Source organism: Suncus etruscus, chromosome 4 (genome assembly GCF_024139225.1).
Source record: "Suncus etruscus isolate mSunEtr1 chromosome 4, mSunEtr1.pri.cur, whole genome shotgun sequence".
Classification (NCBI taxonomy): Eukaryota; Metazoa; Chordata; class Mammalia; order Eulipotyphla; family Soricidae; genus Suncus; species Suncus etruscus.
The window spans coordinates 4058524-4075230 of NC_064851.1; the positions used below are offsets into that span (position 1 = coordinate 4058524).

A 16707-nucleotide genomic window follows, 5' to 3' on the forward strand; every position below is an offset into this window, starting at 1 on the left:
TTACGGGGAATGTTGGACTTTATTCATCGGCCCCCAAATGCACCATCAATATCTTGTGGCATTGCTTCTCTTTTGCATAGGCACATTAAAATGGGAAAATAATACATATGCAAACAAGTTCTTATCTAATAGAGATGGGAACACAAATTTGGTAATGTAATTAGGCCTTTTACCCTGAACATTGGCATAATGATTTGGCTCAGACCTCAGAAGAATGGGCATCGCCCACACACACCTGAACAATGGATACCATCTATGGACACAACCACAATTGTCTATAACATTACCAGGATCCAAGCCTCTACCAGGGAACACCTACCACTGCTTTGGCATTGACTTACTCAAAAGAGTGCTCCTAACACCCAGACGACTCAGCCACAGTATGCATGCAGGGAAGATCGCTATGCATTGAATGGTATGCTGAAACTAGAGGATGCTCCACATCAGCCTGACATCGATGAAAAAAATGCACAGAATTCAGAGTCTTTAAATATAAGAATCTGATACCAACATTAGTTAAAGTGTGCAAAAGTTTCACCAGGAACTTGAGAATGACTGGAGTTGGATGGACTGGTATGCCTGGAACTCAGAGTCGGTCTTATGCCAATAAACTTCTTTGGTGAGGCCTTTTTGTAATCAGGTCAAGGATTTTTTTCCATTTTCCCCATTTTTCTGGACCTATGCAAACAACGGCGATTGCCACTATCACACCTTTATTATATTTTTTACTCTTATCCTTTAAGAAAAAAAAATACAACTTACTGAACTTCAAAACAAATAACTGTAGTAGAATGCCTGTCTCGAATACAGGCAGGGGATGGGAAGGGGGGAGGGGGTAATGTTACACTGGTGAAGGGGGGTGTTCTTGTTATGACTGTAACCCAACTATGATCATGTTACTTAAATGAAAAATATATTAAAAAATAAAAATTAAAACAACAACAACAAAAATAATGCAAGGTTTTCAAAATCAGTATATTCAAGATGAATCAACTGTGATGCCAGAATGAGTTCTTTGAAATTGCATAGATGGGAGTGGAGAGAAAGGGTAAGGCACTTGCCTTCTACACAGCCAATCCAGATTCGATCCCCAGAACCACATATACTTTCTTAAGCCCCACAATGAGTTGTACCTAAATGAAGAGCCAGAAGTAAATCCTAAGCACTTTGGTGTGACCTCAAAACAGAACAAACAATATCAAATAATATAAATGTAGCCTGATTTTAAAATAAGAGAAAAAACTAAGAGGAAAACAGTAATCTATATGCATTGTCAGCTTCAAAATAGTTTGCTTATTTTAGTGCTTCTTTCTCCCTCATTACATTATAGGCCACTTAGATATTAGTATTCATTTTTATTATTTTACTAATGCCTAGAACAATCTCATAGAGATAAGTATTGCAATAAACATATTAATTAACTTATTTTTTTCTGAAAATTTAGATTCCTGAACCTGATGTTACGTGTTGCTTATCATTTTGTGTTTGTTTTCCTTGGACTTCTAATTCCTGCACACACATATTTATATATTATGTTGTCTGATCTTTATATTTCATTAACCACCTACTTCACACTTTTAGTATTAAGGTAAGAATGATTTTTGTATTTTTATATAAAATTGAATAGGCTAAAATATATTTAATAATAAAAATGTTTCATAGTACAAAAAAATGACTCAAAAGATCCGAGGCATTATCAACAAATAGTTCTCAGTAATTTAAACTACTTTTTAAAGCAATCCAAAAACTTTGTAATTAGGAAAAAATACCAACGAGCAAGAGCCATTAATATATCATACGTTTTGTTCATGCTGATTTTTAATCCTATGATATTTTATAAAGTTAGACACATAGGTAAAAATTATCTTTTTGTTTTTCTTAATAGTACATAATACATATTTTTGTATTAATTAAATTATACTTGTAAACTACCTTCTGCATTGTATTATTGTTGGCTTCAGATCTCTAAGTATAACTGACTTCATTCCTACCATCAAAGTTCAATGGTCTCCCATCTATCTCTTCTGCTTATTCCTTTTATCTCTCCTTCACCTCCTCCCCTTCCATAGTGTTCACTGAATCTACAAATTTATTTTATTGATTATTAACAGTTCATTTGTTTTAGTAATCTAATTAAATATTTGAGTAAATCTATTCAATAGTTTTCTTTTCCTTCCTTCCTTAGTTATTTAGCACAGACATCTCACAATCCAATGACTGTGTCTTCTATGGTAACATATTTTACTTTTACTTTTTTCTCTGTTCCTCCTATTTTCTCCCTCCTTCCTTTCCTCTCTCACTCCATTCTTCTTTACCTCTCCTGCCATCCCTCCATTCCTCTCTTCTTTCCTTTCTTTCTCATACTTTTCTTCTTTCATTCCCTCAGTTCTTCCTCCCTTCTTCCTTCCCCTTCCTTCTTTGTTTCTTTTCTTTTCTTTTCTTTTTTTGGCACATCTGGTGGTGCCTAGGGGTTACTTTTGGTTCAGGAATAACTCCTGGCAGGCTTAGGGGACCATATGGCTGCTGGAGATAAAACGTGGGTCAGCCACATGCAAGGCAAATGATTTAATCTCTGTGCTATTGCTTCAGCCCATTTTTCTTTTTCTCTCTCTTCTTTCTTTCTCTTTCTTCTCTTTCTCTTTTTTTTCGGGCCACACCCGTTTGATGCTCAGGGGTTATTCCTGGCTAAGCGAAAAGTAATAAACTGGAGTAAAAGTCTAATACGCCGAAAATGGGCAGAATCCTTCTAGAGGCTCTCATCATCGGTTTGAGAGACGAAGGAGAAAAAGAAGGAGAAACACTCCACCAGTACAGAAAGAAGTGTCAACAATAATGATAAGCACCACAAAGAAAAAAAAAAGCCATGGTCTTGAGATAAGAAACATGGCAGAGCACATAAAGAAAGAAAAAAAAAAAAAGAAGAGAAAAAAATAAGTATAATGGGGACAACAACTTCAATAACCACACCAAAACAAAGAAATTGACCAAAAATAGATAGGTAAATAAAAAAATAATAAATGAAGATAAAAATAATATATAAAAAATAAACAATGTTTTGTGCTTTTTGCTTTTTTCCCCCTCCTGCCCTGGCACAGTAAATATTGGGGTCATTCGAAAAGGAATTCACTTGACCTAAGAGATATGGGGTTTCTCCACCCTTGGAGTATATTATCATGGGATTAACTATAGACTCTGTTCAGGATCATTTACTCTCCCGGTGGTGCTTTCGTGGTGTTTGGAAGACTTCTGCTCCATCCTGGGTGATAAAATCAGACCTCTGTATCTAGAGATCTCAGTATCTGCACAGGTCCAGGAGTGGGACTTATGATGAAGTCAGTCTTTGTGGTTCTAGAAGTTCTGTTCCCTCAGTGTCATTTTAACCCATCTTCTGTGGTTGGTGATCTTGGTCTTTGCACTGAACCTAGGATGGCACCTAGGATAGCGTAAAGATGACTTTTTTTTTTTTTGGTTTTTGGGTCACACCCAGCAGTGCTCAGAGGTTACTCCTGGCGGTCAGCTCAGAAATAGCTCCTGGCAGGCACAGGGTACCATATGGGACACCGGGATTCGAACCAACCACCTTTGGTCCTGGATCGGCTGCTTGCAAGGCAAACGCCGCTGTGCTATCTCTCCGGGCCCTAAAGATGACTTTTTAACCCATGAAAAACTTCTTAAAAGTCGGGGTAATTTTATATGCTGGTATACAGCATGCTGAAACTTACTCCAGCTTCTGGAACAAGTGATTCGCCCCCCTCTTACTGCCACGCCCCATCTAGCTGCCAGGTCACTCAGTCCTCTGCTTGTCCTGATTAATCTTTCAGGGCACATGGGGGAGCTGAGTTACCGAGCGCTGAATTCCATCCAGCCACCAGGTGTCATTGATGGTGTGCAGCTTTCCGGTGCTCTGTCTTCCTCTACCTGTCCTATTGATCACTGCACCCCAGCCAGCTGCTCTTGGAGGAGCCCCCTCTCCCTGCTCTCAATGTAGATCACAATTAAAAAATCAAAGACACTCACTAATAATGACAAATGTAAAATAATTGTTGGCACTCCAAAGTCTAGCTTTATTAAACATATACTGTTAACTTTTGAGGGTTTTACTCTTTTTCTCTTATGTTTTTTTAATTTCCATTTGGTGTGTGTTAAAAGAGAAAAGTAGTCTTATATGGTGAATAAAGTTCAAACCCTATATTTAAACAGGAAAAGTAGGGGCTCGTCTTATATGACCAGTCATCTTATATGCTGGAAAATGTGATAAATATAAGTTCATTGATTAATTCTTGAAAAGACTCAGCATGATTAAAATCTGCCCAGAAAATAAATGGGAGAAATTTATCTCACATTTTATTTAACTCTTCTTCTTCTTCTTCTTCTTCTTCTTCTTCTTCTTCTTCTTCTTCTTCTTCTTCTTCTTCTTCTTCTTCTTCTTCTTCTTCTTCTTCTTCTTCTTCTTCTTCTTCTTTTCTTCTTCTTCTTCTTCTTCTTCTTCTTCTTCTTCTTCTTCTTCTTCTTCTTCCTTCTTCTTCTTCCTTCTTCTTCTTCCTTCTTCTTCTTCCTTCTTCTTCTCCTCCTCTTCTTCTTTCTTCTTTCTTCTTCTTCTTCTTCCTCCTCCTCCTCCTCCACCACACCTCCTCCTCCTCCTCCTCCTCTTCTTCTTCTTCTTTCTTCTTCCTTCCTTCCTTCCTTCCTTCCTTCCTTCCTTCCTTCCTTCCTTCCTTCCTTCCTTCCTTCCTTCCTTTCTTTCTTTCTTTCTTTCTTTCTTTCTTTCTTTCTTTCTTTCTTTCTTTCTTTCTTTCTTTCTTTCTTTCTTTCTTTCTTTCTTTCTTCTTCTTTCTTTCTTTCTTTCTTTCTTTCTTTCTTTCTTTCTTTCTTTCTTTCTTTCTTTCTTTCTTTCTTTCTTTCTTTCTTTCTTTCTTTCTTTCTTTCTTTCTTTCTTTCTTTCTTTCTTTCTTTCTTTCTTTCTTTCTTTCTTTCTTTCTTTCTTTCTTTCTTTCTTTCTTTCTTTCTTTCTTTCTTTCTTTCTTTCTTTCTTTCTTTCTTTCTTTCTTTCTTTCTTTCTTTCTTTCTTTCTTTCTTTCTTTCTTTCTTTCTTTCTTCTTCTTCTTCTTCTTCCCTCTTCTTTCTTCTTCCTTCTTTTCTTCTTTTTCTTCCTCTTCTTTTCTTCCTCCTCCTCCTCCTTCTTCTCCTTATCTTCTTCCTCCTCCTTATATACAATTCAGAATTTATCTACAAAACTTCTCTAATAGGTTTGTTACTGTGAAAAAGTATCACTTGGTGCTGGAGTAATAGCACAATGGTAGGTCATTTGCCTTGTATGCAGTTGACCTAGAACAGACCCAGGTCTGATTCCTGGCATCTCATATGGTTCCCTGAGCCTGCCAGGAGAAATTTCCAAGCACCAAGCTAGGCATAACCCCTGAACACCACCAGGTGTGGCCCACAAATAACAACAAAACAATAACAAAAAAGAAAAAGTATCACTGAAGCAAAATATTGAGTGGTACTGATCATCTAGTAGAAGAAACAGAATAAATAATTTAGTTTTCTTGGCATGTCATTTTATGGAAAATTCATCTGTCTTCCTTTGATGCCAGGCAAACAGTATGTGACGGATGACTTACTTATATAAAACTTAGCAATTACATAGGGAATATACTGAAATTGAGCAGATTGAAAGAGAAGGAATTTCTACAATAATACTAATTTTTTATTTCTTATTTTGTCTTTTAGGCTTATAATCTGTCTATCAATGGGCCATCTTTTGTCTAGGATGATTAATGGCTACAATTGGCGTTGGTCCATTATAATGGCCTCGACCAAATTGAAAGGATTACCCAATATAACAATGGCCCTTATGTTTGCCTATTCTGAACATTTTGATTTTGCAACGGAAGAACAAAAATCTCAGGTAAAGAAAGCTGTGTCTTAGGAGAGATGTTGTATTAAAACTATTGATGTGCATTAAAATGTCTTAGTAGTTAGATAGTTCAACAGAAAATGATAGCTATATAGCAAGCTTGGGGAAATGCTATCACTAACAACTCACCTCTTTCCAGTTAAGCATAGGGATGTCCAAATCTCTTTAATATAGTCTCACAGTCAATTATTAAAATTGAAATATTTCAAACAAACCATTTAATAACAAGATAGGTAGTGCACTCAAATATTTTGATTTATTCCTATTCTCCATCAAGTGAAACAGAAACATGTTATTCTGTCTGCTTCTATAATTGTTAATATTTAAAAATAATATCTAGTACTGCCAGGTACTAAGATTTTTAATAAAGTTACCTTTAATGTAATACTCCTAAACTCAACCATTAATTCATACATAAACAAAACATGATAATATAATTCTCTTTATTCTTTATTTTAAGGTTAGATAATTATTGGAGCTCTTCAAAAAAGGTTCTATGCATGCATTAAAATTGATCTAATACTTTCACAATTTTAATATAAATTTTGAGTTTAAAGAGGAAAACGGTGAGGTAATTATTACATATCTGATTACCTAAATAATACCAAATATATGAAAACTAAATCTTTAAGCAGGAATTCCTTCTCTTTTTTTAGTGTGTCACACCCAGCAGTGCTCAGGGTTTACTCCTGACTCTAAGCTCAGAAATCGCCCCTGGCGGGCACGAGGGACCATATGGGATGCCGGGATTCGAAACACCGTCCTCTGCATGGAAGGCAAACGCCTTACCTCCATGCTATCTCACCGGCCCCAATTCCTTCTTTTTAATCTGTTTTTTTTTTTTTTTTTTAATACTGGTTAACTTAGCAATCAGTCAGCTCTCAGAAATTGGTAAAGACAGCTTTGATTCACCACTATTTCAAAGGGTTATTATGAGAACTAGAAAATGCATTTAAATATGTATCACATTATTTATATATATATTTAATATACAACAAACATGAGTTGTTATGATGGTAACTAAGGTGACATTCTGTAGGCATGCTGTGAAATAAAATTTTAATAGTAAAAAATTATTTGATGAGATGGATTTTGAGTAGTAACTATTTGAAAATAAATCTGCATTCTTTTCTTAATCTAGCTGTGACTTATACCTAAGCTATTAATACAGAGAAAGAGGAAGTCAAGTGATAAGTCAAGAATGCTAACTTAATTCTCTATTATTTACAAATGAAATAACCTTGGGCAGGGCTCAGAGGGTGATTGACTTATCATGCATAATGTCTATATCAGACATTATAAACAAATAAATAAAAGATATAAAGAGGACAAGTCATTACTATTTGTAACTAGAAGATAATAGCATTATGTAGTTATTAAACTGATAAGTAGAAGGTAAAAATAAATATGTATCAACTGCAAGTATCAACAAAGATGTAAATTTTTTTAAAAATTTTTAGTTAACTCAGAGGGCTAGGAAAGGCCCCGCAAAAAAATTGCATCCTGGAGCTGCTCAGGTCGAGAAGCCAAGAAAGTGAGTGAGTAAGGACTGGCTGTGGGGGTTGCCAGGCCGAGAGATGATACCTTTGTGGAGGATCTTTCCTGCTGTGTCCTTGATGACTCTGAGAACTTGAAGAGATCTGTTGGCTTTGCTTGTGTTTCTTTTCTGATTCCCTCAAACTCTCCTCAGAGGGCTAGGAAGGGCCCCCAAAACACTGCATCCTGGAACTGCTCAGGCCAAGAAGCCAAGAAAGAGTGAGTAAGGACTGGCTATGGGGGTCGCCAACCAGAGAGCTGATACCTTTGTGGAGAATCTTCCCTCCTGTGCCCTTGATGACTCTGAGAACTTGAAGGGACCTGTTGGCTTTGCTTGTGTCTCTTTTCTGATTCCCTCAAGCTCTCCTCAGAGGGCTAGGAAGAGCCCCCCAAAAAACTGTCGCCTAGAGGCCGCAGAAGAGCACAGCCGCTCCGCTTCCCAGCTGCATACCCTTTTTAATCAATGAACCCCACCAAAACACGCAGAAAAAAATCAACACTACAAGTATGACAATGGGGAAACCTTGCAGGCAAACACCATGCACAGAGAATGAAGATGATAGCTCTGATGACCCAAAAAATTTCAACCATCTGAGTAAACTCTCAGATAAGAAGTTTAGAATCAGGCCCGGAGAGATAGCACAGTGGCGTTTACCTTGCAAGCAGCAAGGACCTAAGGTGGTTGGTTCAAATCCCGGTGTCCCATATGGTCCCCTGTGCCTGCCAGGAGCTATTTCTGAGCAGACAGCCAGGAGTAACCCCTGAGCACCGCCAGGTGTGGGACCCCCCCCCCAAAAAAAGTTTAGAATTGAAATATGGAGGATGTTCGTAGAACTCAGAGAAAGCAAAAAACAAACAAACAAACAAAAAAACCCCTCCAAACTGGAATAACAGATCTGAAAAACATGGTAGCTCAACTGAAAAACTCAGTGGATGGCCTCTTCAGCAGGGTAACAGCAGCTGAGGACAGAATTGGCATTGCTGGAAGATGAGATGCATAACAACACAATACAGCAGAAGAAATTGAAAAAGAATCTTAAGACAAATGATGAGACAATGGAAAAAGTACTCAAGGAATGTGAACAGATGAAAATAGAAGTCTTTGATAAACTCATCAGAAACAACATAAGAATCAATGGAGTCCCAGAGGCCCAGGTAGGAGATCCCCAGGAAGAATCAACCATCAAAGACATCATCACAGAGATACTCTCTGAGTTAAAGAATGCATGCAACCAAATCCTGCATGCCTGAAGAGTAGCAGCTAAAAGAGACCCAAAGAAAAACACCCCAAGACACATCCTACTTACAATGACAAATCTCACAGATAGAGATAGAATACTGAAAGCAGCAAGATAAAAAAGGGAAATTGCATTCAAAATTGCATGCAAAAAATTGCATCCTTAAGACTTATAGCAGACATGTCACAAGAAACCCTCAAGGCCAGAAGACAGTGGTGGAATATTGTGACAAGACTGAATGAAATGGATGCTTCACTGAGAATACTGCACCCAGCCCAACTCATGTTCAGGTTTGAAGGAAGGATACATAGCTTCATGGATAAGCAACAGCTCAGAAACAGATGAAAAACCAGTCTTAAAGGAAAAACTGAAAGGTCTACTTTAAGACAAGAGAAACCAACAAACACAGCAACTTTATCCACAAAGATGACATTAAACCCTATGACAATCATCTCCCTCAATGACAATGGACTAAGTCAGGGGTGGCGAACAAGTTCGATACAAAGAGCCAAAATTTTAAACTGTGAGAGTCAGAGAGCCACACCACACAGTGACCTGCCAAAACAGACAAACACACACAATAGCATATAATTTTAACAATACTATGTTAAACACATATTGCATTTTGCCCATTTTGAGTGAGGGTAAAAATCCTGCAGTGATGGTGAAGGTGTGCTTTATCCTCCACTCTAAGAACTAACGGCAAGATGTAACAACCTGTGACACAGGGGTCTCACCACTCGCTGGTCCATGCAGTTGTTTCTGAGGGATGGGAGATGGGATGATGCAGCTTGTGGGGTGGGACTACGTGCTCAGAGTTCTCTCCTCAGAAGTCCCTCCTCAGAATCAGTATAACAAAATCCAAACTTGGCAAAGAGCCACAGTATACAAAATAATGATAAGAGGCAAAGAGCCACATTCATTTTGACTGGGAGCCGCATGTGGCTCAATCCGCATGTTCTCTACCCCTGGACTAAATGCACCAATTAAAAGACACAGAGTGGCAAAGTAGGTCAAAAAAATGAACCCAACCTTCTGCTGCCTACAAGGAACACACCTGAATAGTCAGAAAAAACATAGACTCAAAATCAAAGGATGGAGGAAAATCATCCAAGCAAACAACATTCTTTTTTTTTTTTTTTTTAATTTTTTTTTATTTAAACACCTTGATTACATACATGATTGTGTTTGGGTTTCAGTCATAAAAGGAACACCACCCATCACCAGTGCAACATTCCCATCACCCAAGTCCCAAATCTCCCTCCTCCCCACCCAACCCCCGCCTGTACCCTAAACAGGCTCTACATTTCCCTCATACATTCTCAATATTAGGACAGTTCAAAATGTAGTTATTTCTCTAACTAAACTCATCACTCTTTGTGGTGAGCTTCCTGAGGTGAGCTGGAACTTCCAGCTCTTTTCTCTTTTGTGTCTGAAAATTATTATTACAAGGGTGTCTTTCATTTTTCTTAAAACCCATAGATGAGTGAGACCATTCTGCGTTTTTCTCTCTCTCTCTGACTTATTTCACTCAGCATAATAGATTCCATGTACATCCATGTATATGAAAATTTCATGACTTCATCTCTCCTGACAGCTGCATAATATTCCATTGTGTATATGTACCACAGTTTCTTTAGCCATTCGTCTGTTGAAGGGCATCTTGGTTGTTTCCAGAGTCTTGCTATGGTAAATAGAGCTGCAATGAATATAGGTGTAAGGAAGGGGTTTTTGTATTGTATTTTTGTGTTCCTAGGGTATATTCCTAGGAGTGGTATAGCTGGATCGTATGGGAGCTCGATTTCCAGTTTTTGGAGGAATCTCCATATCGCTTTCCATAAAGGTTGAACTAGACAGCATTCCCACCAGCAGTGGATAAGAGTTCCTTTCTCTCCACATCCCCGCCAACACTGTTTATTCTCATTCTTTGTGATGTGTGCCATTCTCTGGGGTGTGAGGTGGTATCTCATCGTTGTTTTGATTTGCATCTCCCTGATGATTAGTGATGTGGAACATTTTTTCATGTGTCTTTTGGCCATGCGTATTTCTTCTTTGTCAAAGTGTCTGTTCATTTCTTCTCCCCATTTTTTGATGGGGTTAGATGTTTTTTTCTTGTAAAGTTCTGTCAGTGCCTTGTATATTTTGGAGATTAGCCCTTATCTGATGGGTATTGGGTGAATAGTTTCTCCCACTCAGTGGGTGGCTCTTGTATCCTGGGCACTATTTCCTTTGAGGTGCAGAAGCTTCTCAGCTTAATATATTCCCATCTGTTAATCTCTGCTTTCACTTGCTTGGAGAGTGCAGTTTCCTCCTTGAAGATGCCTGTAATGTCCTGTAGTGTTTTGCCTATGTGCTGTTCTATATATCTTATGGTTTTGGGGCTGATATCGAGGTCTTTAATCCATTTGGATTTTACCTTTGTACATGATGTTAGCTGGGGGTCTAAGTTTAATTTTTTGCAAGTGGCTATCCAATTGTGCCAACACCACTTGTTGAAGAGGCTTTCCCTGCTCCATTTAGGATTTCCTGCTCCTTTATCAAAAATTAGATGGTTGTATCTCTGGGGAACATTTTCTGAGTATTCAAGCCTATTCCACTGATCTGAGGACCTATCCTTATTCCAATACCATGCTGTTTTGATAACTGTTGCTTTGTAGTACAGTTTAAAGTTGGGAAAAGTAATTCCTCCCATATTCCTTTTCCCAATGATTGCTTTAGCTATTCAAGGGTGTTTATTGTTCCAAATGAATTTCAAAAGTGTCTGATCCACTTCTTTGAAGAATGTCATGGGTATCTTTAGAGGGATGGCATTAAATCTGTATAATGCCTTGGGGAGTATTGACATTTTGATGATGTTAATCCTGCCAATCCATGAGCAGGGTATGTGTTTCCATTTCCGTGTGTCCTCTCTTATTTCTTGGAGCAGAGTTTTATAGTTTTCTTTGTATAGGTCCTTCACATATTTAGTCAAGTTGATTCCAAGATATTTGAGTTTGTGTGGTACTATTGTGAATGGGGTTGTTTTCTTAATGTCCATTTCATCCTTATTACTATTGGTATATAGAAAGGCCATTGATTTTTGTGTGTTAATTTTGTAGCCTGCCACCTTGCTATATGAGTCTATTGTTTCTAGAAGCTTTTTGATAGAGTCTTTAGGGTTTTCTAAGTAGAGTATCATGTCATCTGCAAACAGTGAGAGCTTGACTTCTTCCTTTCCTATCTGGATTCCCTTGATATCCTTTTCTTGCCTAATCGCTATAGCAAGTACTTCCAGTGCTATGTTGAATAGGAGTGGTGAGAGAGGACAGCCTTGTCTTGTGCCAGAATTTAGAGGGAAGGCTTTCAGTTTTTCTCCATTGAGGATAATATTTGCCACTGGCTTGTGGTAGATGGCCTTCACTATATTGAGAAAGGTTCCCTCCATTCCCATCTTGCTGAGAGTTTTGATCAAGAATGGGTGTTGGACCTTATCAAATGCTTTCTCTGCATCTATTGATATGATCATGTGGTTTTTATTTTTCTTGTTATTGATGTTGTGTATTATGTTGATAGATTTACGGATGTTAAACCAGCCTTGCATTCCTGGGATGAAACCTACTTGATCGTAGTGGATGATCTTCTTAACGAGGCATTGAATCCTATTTGCCAGGATTTTGTTGAGGATCTTTGCATCTGCATTCATCAGTGATATTGGTCTGTAATTTTCTTTTTTGGTAGCGTCTCTGTCTGGTTTAGGTATCAAGGTGATGTTGGCTTCATAAAAGCTATTTGGAAGTGTTTCTGTTTGTTCAATTTCATGAAAGAGTCTTGCCAAGATTGGCAGTAGTTCCTCTTGGAAAGTTTGATAGAATTCATTAGTGAATCCATCTGGACCTGGGCTTTTGTTTTTCGGCAGACATTTGATTACTGTTTTAATTTCATCAATGGTGATGGGGGTGTTTAGATATGCTACATCCTCTTCCTTCAACCGTGGAAGATTATAAGAGTCCAAGAATTTATCCATTTCTTCCAGGTTCTCATTTTTAGTGGCATAGAGTTTTTCAAAGTAGTTTCTGATTACCCTTTGAATCTCTGTCATATCAGTAGTGATCTCTCCTTTTTCATTCCTGATACGAGTTATCAAGTTTCTCTCTCTCTCTTTCTTTGTTAGGTTTGCCAGTGGTCTATCAATCTTGTTTATTTTTTCAAAGAACCAACTTCTGCTTTCGTTGATCTTTCGGATTGTTTTTTGAGTTTCCACTTCGTTGATTTCTGCTCTCAGCTTTGTTATTTCCTTCTGTCTTCCTATTCTTGGGTCCTTTTGTTGAGCATTTTCTAGTTCTATTAGCTGTGTCATAAAGCTACTCAGGTAAGCTCCTTCTTCCTTCCTGATGTGTGCTTGCAAAGCTATAAATTTTCCTCTCAGTACTGCTTTTGCTGTGTCCCATAAGTTCTGAGAGTTTGTGTCTTTATTGTCATTTGTTTCCAGGAACCTTTTTATTTCCTCCTTGATTTCATCTCGGACCCACTGGTTATTGAGCATGAGGCTGTTTAACTTCCAGGTGTTAAAGTGTTTCTTCTGAGTCCCTTTGGAGTTCACAAATAATTTCAGAGCCTTGTGGTCAGCGAAGGTAGTCTGCAAAATTTCTATCCTCTTGATCTTATGGAGGTATGTTTTATGTGCCAGCATGTAGTCTATCCTGGAGAATGTCCCATGTACATTGGAGAAGAATGTGTATCCAGGTTTCTGGGGATGGAGTGTCCTATATATATCCACTAGGCCTCTTTCTTCCATTTCTCTCCTCAGGTCTAGTATATTCTTGTTGGGTTTCAGTCTGGTTGACCTGTCCAGTGTTGACAAAGCCGTGTTAAGGTCCCCCACAATTATTGTGTTGTTGATATTATTTTTCAGATTTGTCAACAGTTGTATTAAATATTTTGCTGGCCCCTCATTCGGTGCATATATGTTTAGGAGAGTGAATTCTTCCTGCTCTACGTACCCCTTGATTAATATAAAATGTCCGTCTTTGTCCCTTACAACCTTCCTGAGTATAAAGTTTGCATTATCTGATATTAGTATGGCCACTCCAGCTTTTTTATGGGTGTTGTTTGCTTGGATAACTTTTCTCCAGCCTTTTATTTTGAGTCTATGTTTGTTCTGACTATTCAGGTGCGTTTCTTGTAGGCAGCAGAAGGTTGGATTGAGTTTTTTGATCCATTTAGCCACTCTGTGTCTCTTAACTGGTGCATTTAGTCCATTGACGTTGAGAGAAAGAATTGTCCTGGGATTTAACACCATCTTTATTTCAAAATTTGGTGTGTCTTTTGGGTAGTCTTGTCTTAGATTAGGTCTTTCAGTTTTTCTCTTAAGACTGGTTTTGTGTCTGTGAAGTTTCTGAGCTGTTTTTTGTCTGTGAAACCATGTATTCTTCCATCAAACCGGAAAGTGAGTTTTGCTGGGTATAGTATTCTGGGTGAAGCATTCATTTCATTCAGTCTTGTCACAATATCCCACCACTGCTTTCTGGCATTGAGCGTTTCTGGTGACAGGTCTGCTGTAAATCTCAGGGAAGCTTGCTTGAACATGATTTCCCCTTTTGATCTTGCTGTTTTCAGAATTCTGTCTCTATCTGTGGGATTTGTCATTGTGACTAGGATGTGTCTTGGGGTGGTTTTTCTGGGGTCTCTTTTGGTTGGTACTCTTCGGGCATGCAGGATTTGATCACATATATTCTTTAGCTCTGGAAGTTTCTCTTTAATGATGTTCTTGACCATTGATTCTTCCTGGAAATTTTCTTCCTGGGTCTCTGGGACTCCAATGATTCTTAAGTTGTTTCTGTTGATCTTATCATAGACTTCTATTTTCGTCTGTTCCCATTCTTTGACTAATTTTTTCCATTGTCTGCTCATTTGCTTTAAGTTTTTTGTCCAATCTCTCCTGCTGTATGGAATTGTTATGTATCTCATCTTCCACAGCACCAAGTCTATTCTCAGCTTCTGATACCCTGTCCCAGAGCTTATCCATTTTGTCATTCACTTCGTTTACTGACTTTTTCAGTCCTGTTAGTTGACATGTTATTTCAGTTTGGAGTTTTGTCTTTTCTGCCTTCATATTTTCTTGGTTCTTATTAGTGTTCTGTTCAACTCGATCCATGGTTTCTTGGAGTCTGTTGAGCACCTTCCATATTGCTAGTCTAAAGTCCTTATCTGAGAGGTTGATTAGTTGTTCAGTCATTATCTGGTCCTCAGAATTGTCATCTTCATTCTCTATGTCTGATGCTGGCCTGCGTTGTTTCCCCATTGTCACACTTGTATTGTGGGTTTTTCTACGTGTTGTAGTGGTATTCATTGTCTATATTATGTAGGCAGCACACTCCTCTGGCTCCTCCCTTTCTGGATGGGCTGACTTGCCTCTAAGGGAGGGGAGTCCTCCGTGGATGAAGCCTCACACTGGGTCAAATCTTAGGCCTGAGCATGCAACAGAGAAGACAGTCCAGAGAGAAATGTTTGCTTCTGTGATATAGCGCCGTTCTTAGTGTGATTTTTCCTTCTTGTTGCAATGGAGTTCTTTCCTTAGAAAGAGTGCACGGCCGCTCCGCTTCGCTACGCGGCCGTGCTCCTCTGAGCCTCTTTTTGCCCCACTCGCAAGAGTTTCACGCAAGAGGACAGTAGACAGACATAGACAGGTCACACTCACAGTCTTTCACAGCTGAGCCCCACTGGGCCGGTGTACTTTCGCGGATTTTCCCCGCCTGGTGTCACACACAGGGAGCCAGCTTTTGCAAAGGTTAGCCGGTTTTTTTCGCAAACAACATTCTTAAAAAAGCTGGGATGTTTATATTAATATCTGATGTCACCAACGTATACTCAGAAAAGTTGTAAGGAACGAAGATGGACACTTTGTACTAATCAAGGGATATGTGCAACATGAATAAATCAGACTACTAAACATATATGCACCCAATGAGATACCAGCAAATTATCTAATACAATTATTAACAAATCTGAAAGAAGACATCAATAATAACACAATAATTGTGGGAGACCTCAACATGGCCTTGTCAACACTTGATAGGTCAACCAGGCTGAAACCCATCAAAAATATACTAGCCCTGAAAAGAGAAATGGAAGAAAGAGGAATAGTATATCTATATAGGACACTTCACCCCCCCAAAACATAGATACACCTTCTTCTCCAATGTAAATGGGTCATTCTCTAGGATAGACCACATGCTGGCACATAAAACATACCTCCATAAAATCAAGAGGATAGAAATTTTACAGACTACCTTTGCTGACCACAAGGCTCTGAAATTAGATGTGAACTACAAAGGGACACAGAAGAAAAACTTTAACAATTGGAAATTAAACAGCCTGCTACTGAACAACCAGTGGGTCTGAGATGAAATCAAATAGGAAATTAAAACTTTCCTGGAAACAAATGATAATGAAGACACAAACTGCCAGAATCTATGAGACACAGCAAAAGCGGTTCTGAGAGGAAAATTTATAGCTTTGCAAGCACACATCAGGAAAGAAGAAGGGGTATACCTGAATAACTTAATGACACAACTCATAAAATTAGAAAATGACCAACAAAAGGAACAAAAATTAGAGAGACAGAAGGAAATAACAAAGCTGAGAGCAGAAATCAATGAAGTGGAAAACCAAAAAACAATCAGAAAGATCAATGAAAGCAGAAGTTGGTTTTTTCTTTGAAAAAATAAACACTATTGATAGATCGTTGGCAAAACTCACAAAGAAAAAGAGAAACAGAAACCTGATAAACCCGTATTAGAAATGAAAAGGGGGAGATCACAACAGATATTACAGAGATCCAAAAGGGTAATCAGAGACTACTTTGAGAAACTTTATGCTACTAAACATGAGAACTTAAAAGAAATGGATAAATTCTTGGACACTTATAACCTTCCACGGTTGAGTAAGGAGGATGTAGCATATCTAAACACCCCATCACTATTGAGAAAATTGAAACTGTAATCAAATGTCTGCCTAAAATGAAAAGCCCAGGCCCAG

The 16707-nt window shown here is 38.2% G+C and overlaps 1 protein-coding gene across 1 annotated transcript in view; it reads left to right on the forward strand.

The window, feature by feature from the left end:
• The window catches only part of SLC9C1 (solute carrier family 9 member C1), a 92774-nt gene that overhangs the window by 28031 nt on the left and 48036 nt on the right, over positions 1–16707 (forward strand). Inside the window, exon 8 of the mRNA XM_049772457.1 lies at positions 5731–5908. Within this exon, the coding sequence (XP_049628414.1) occupies positions 5731–5908 (178 nt within the window). The remainder of the gene's footprint in view (positions 1–5730; positions 5909–16707) is intronic.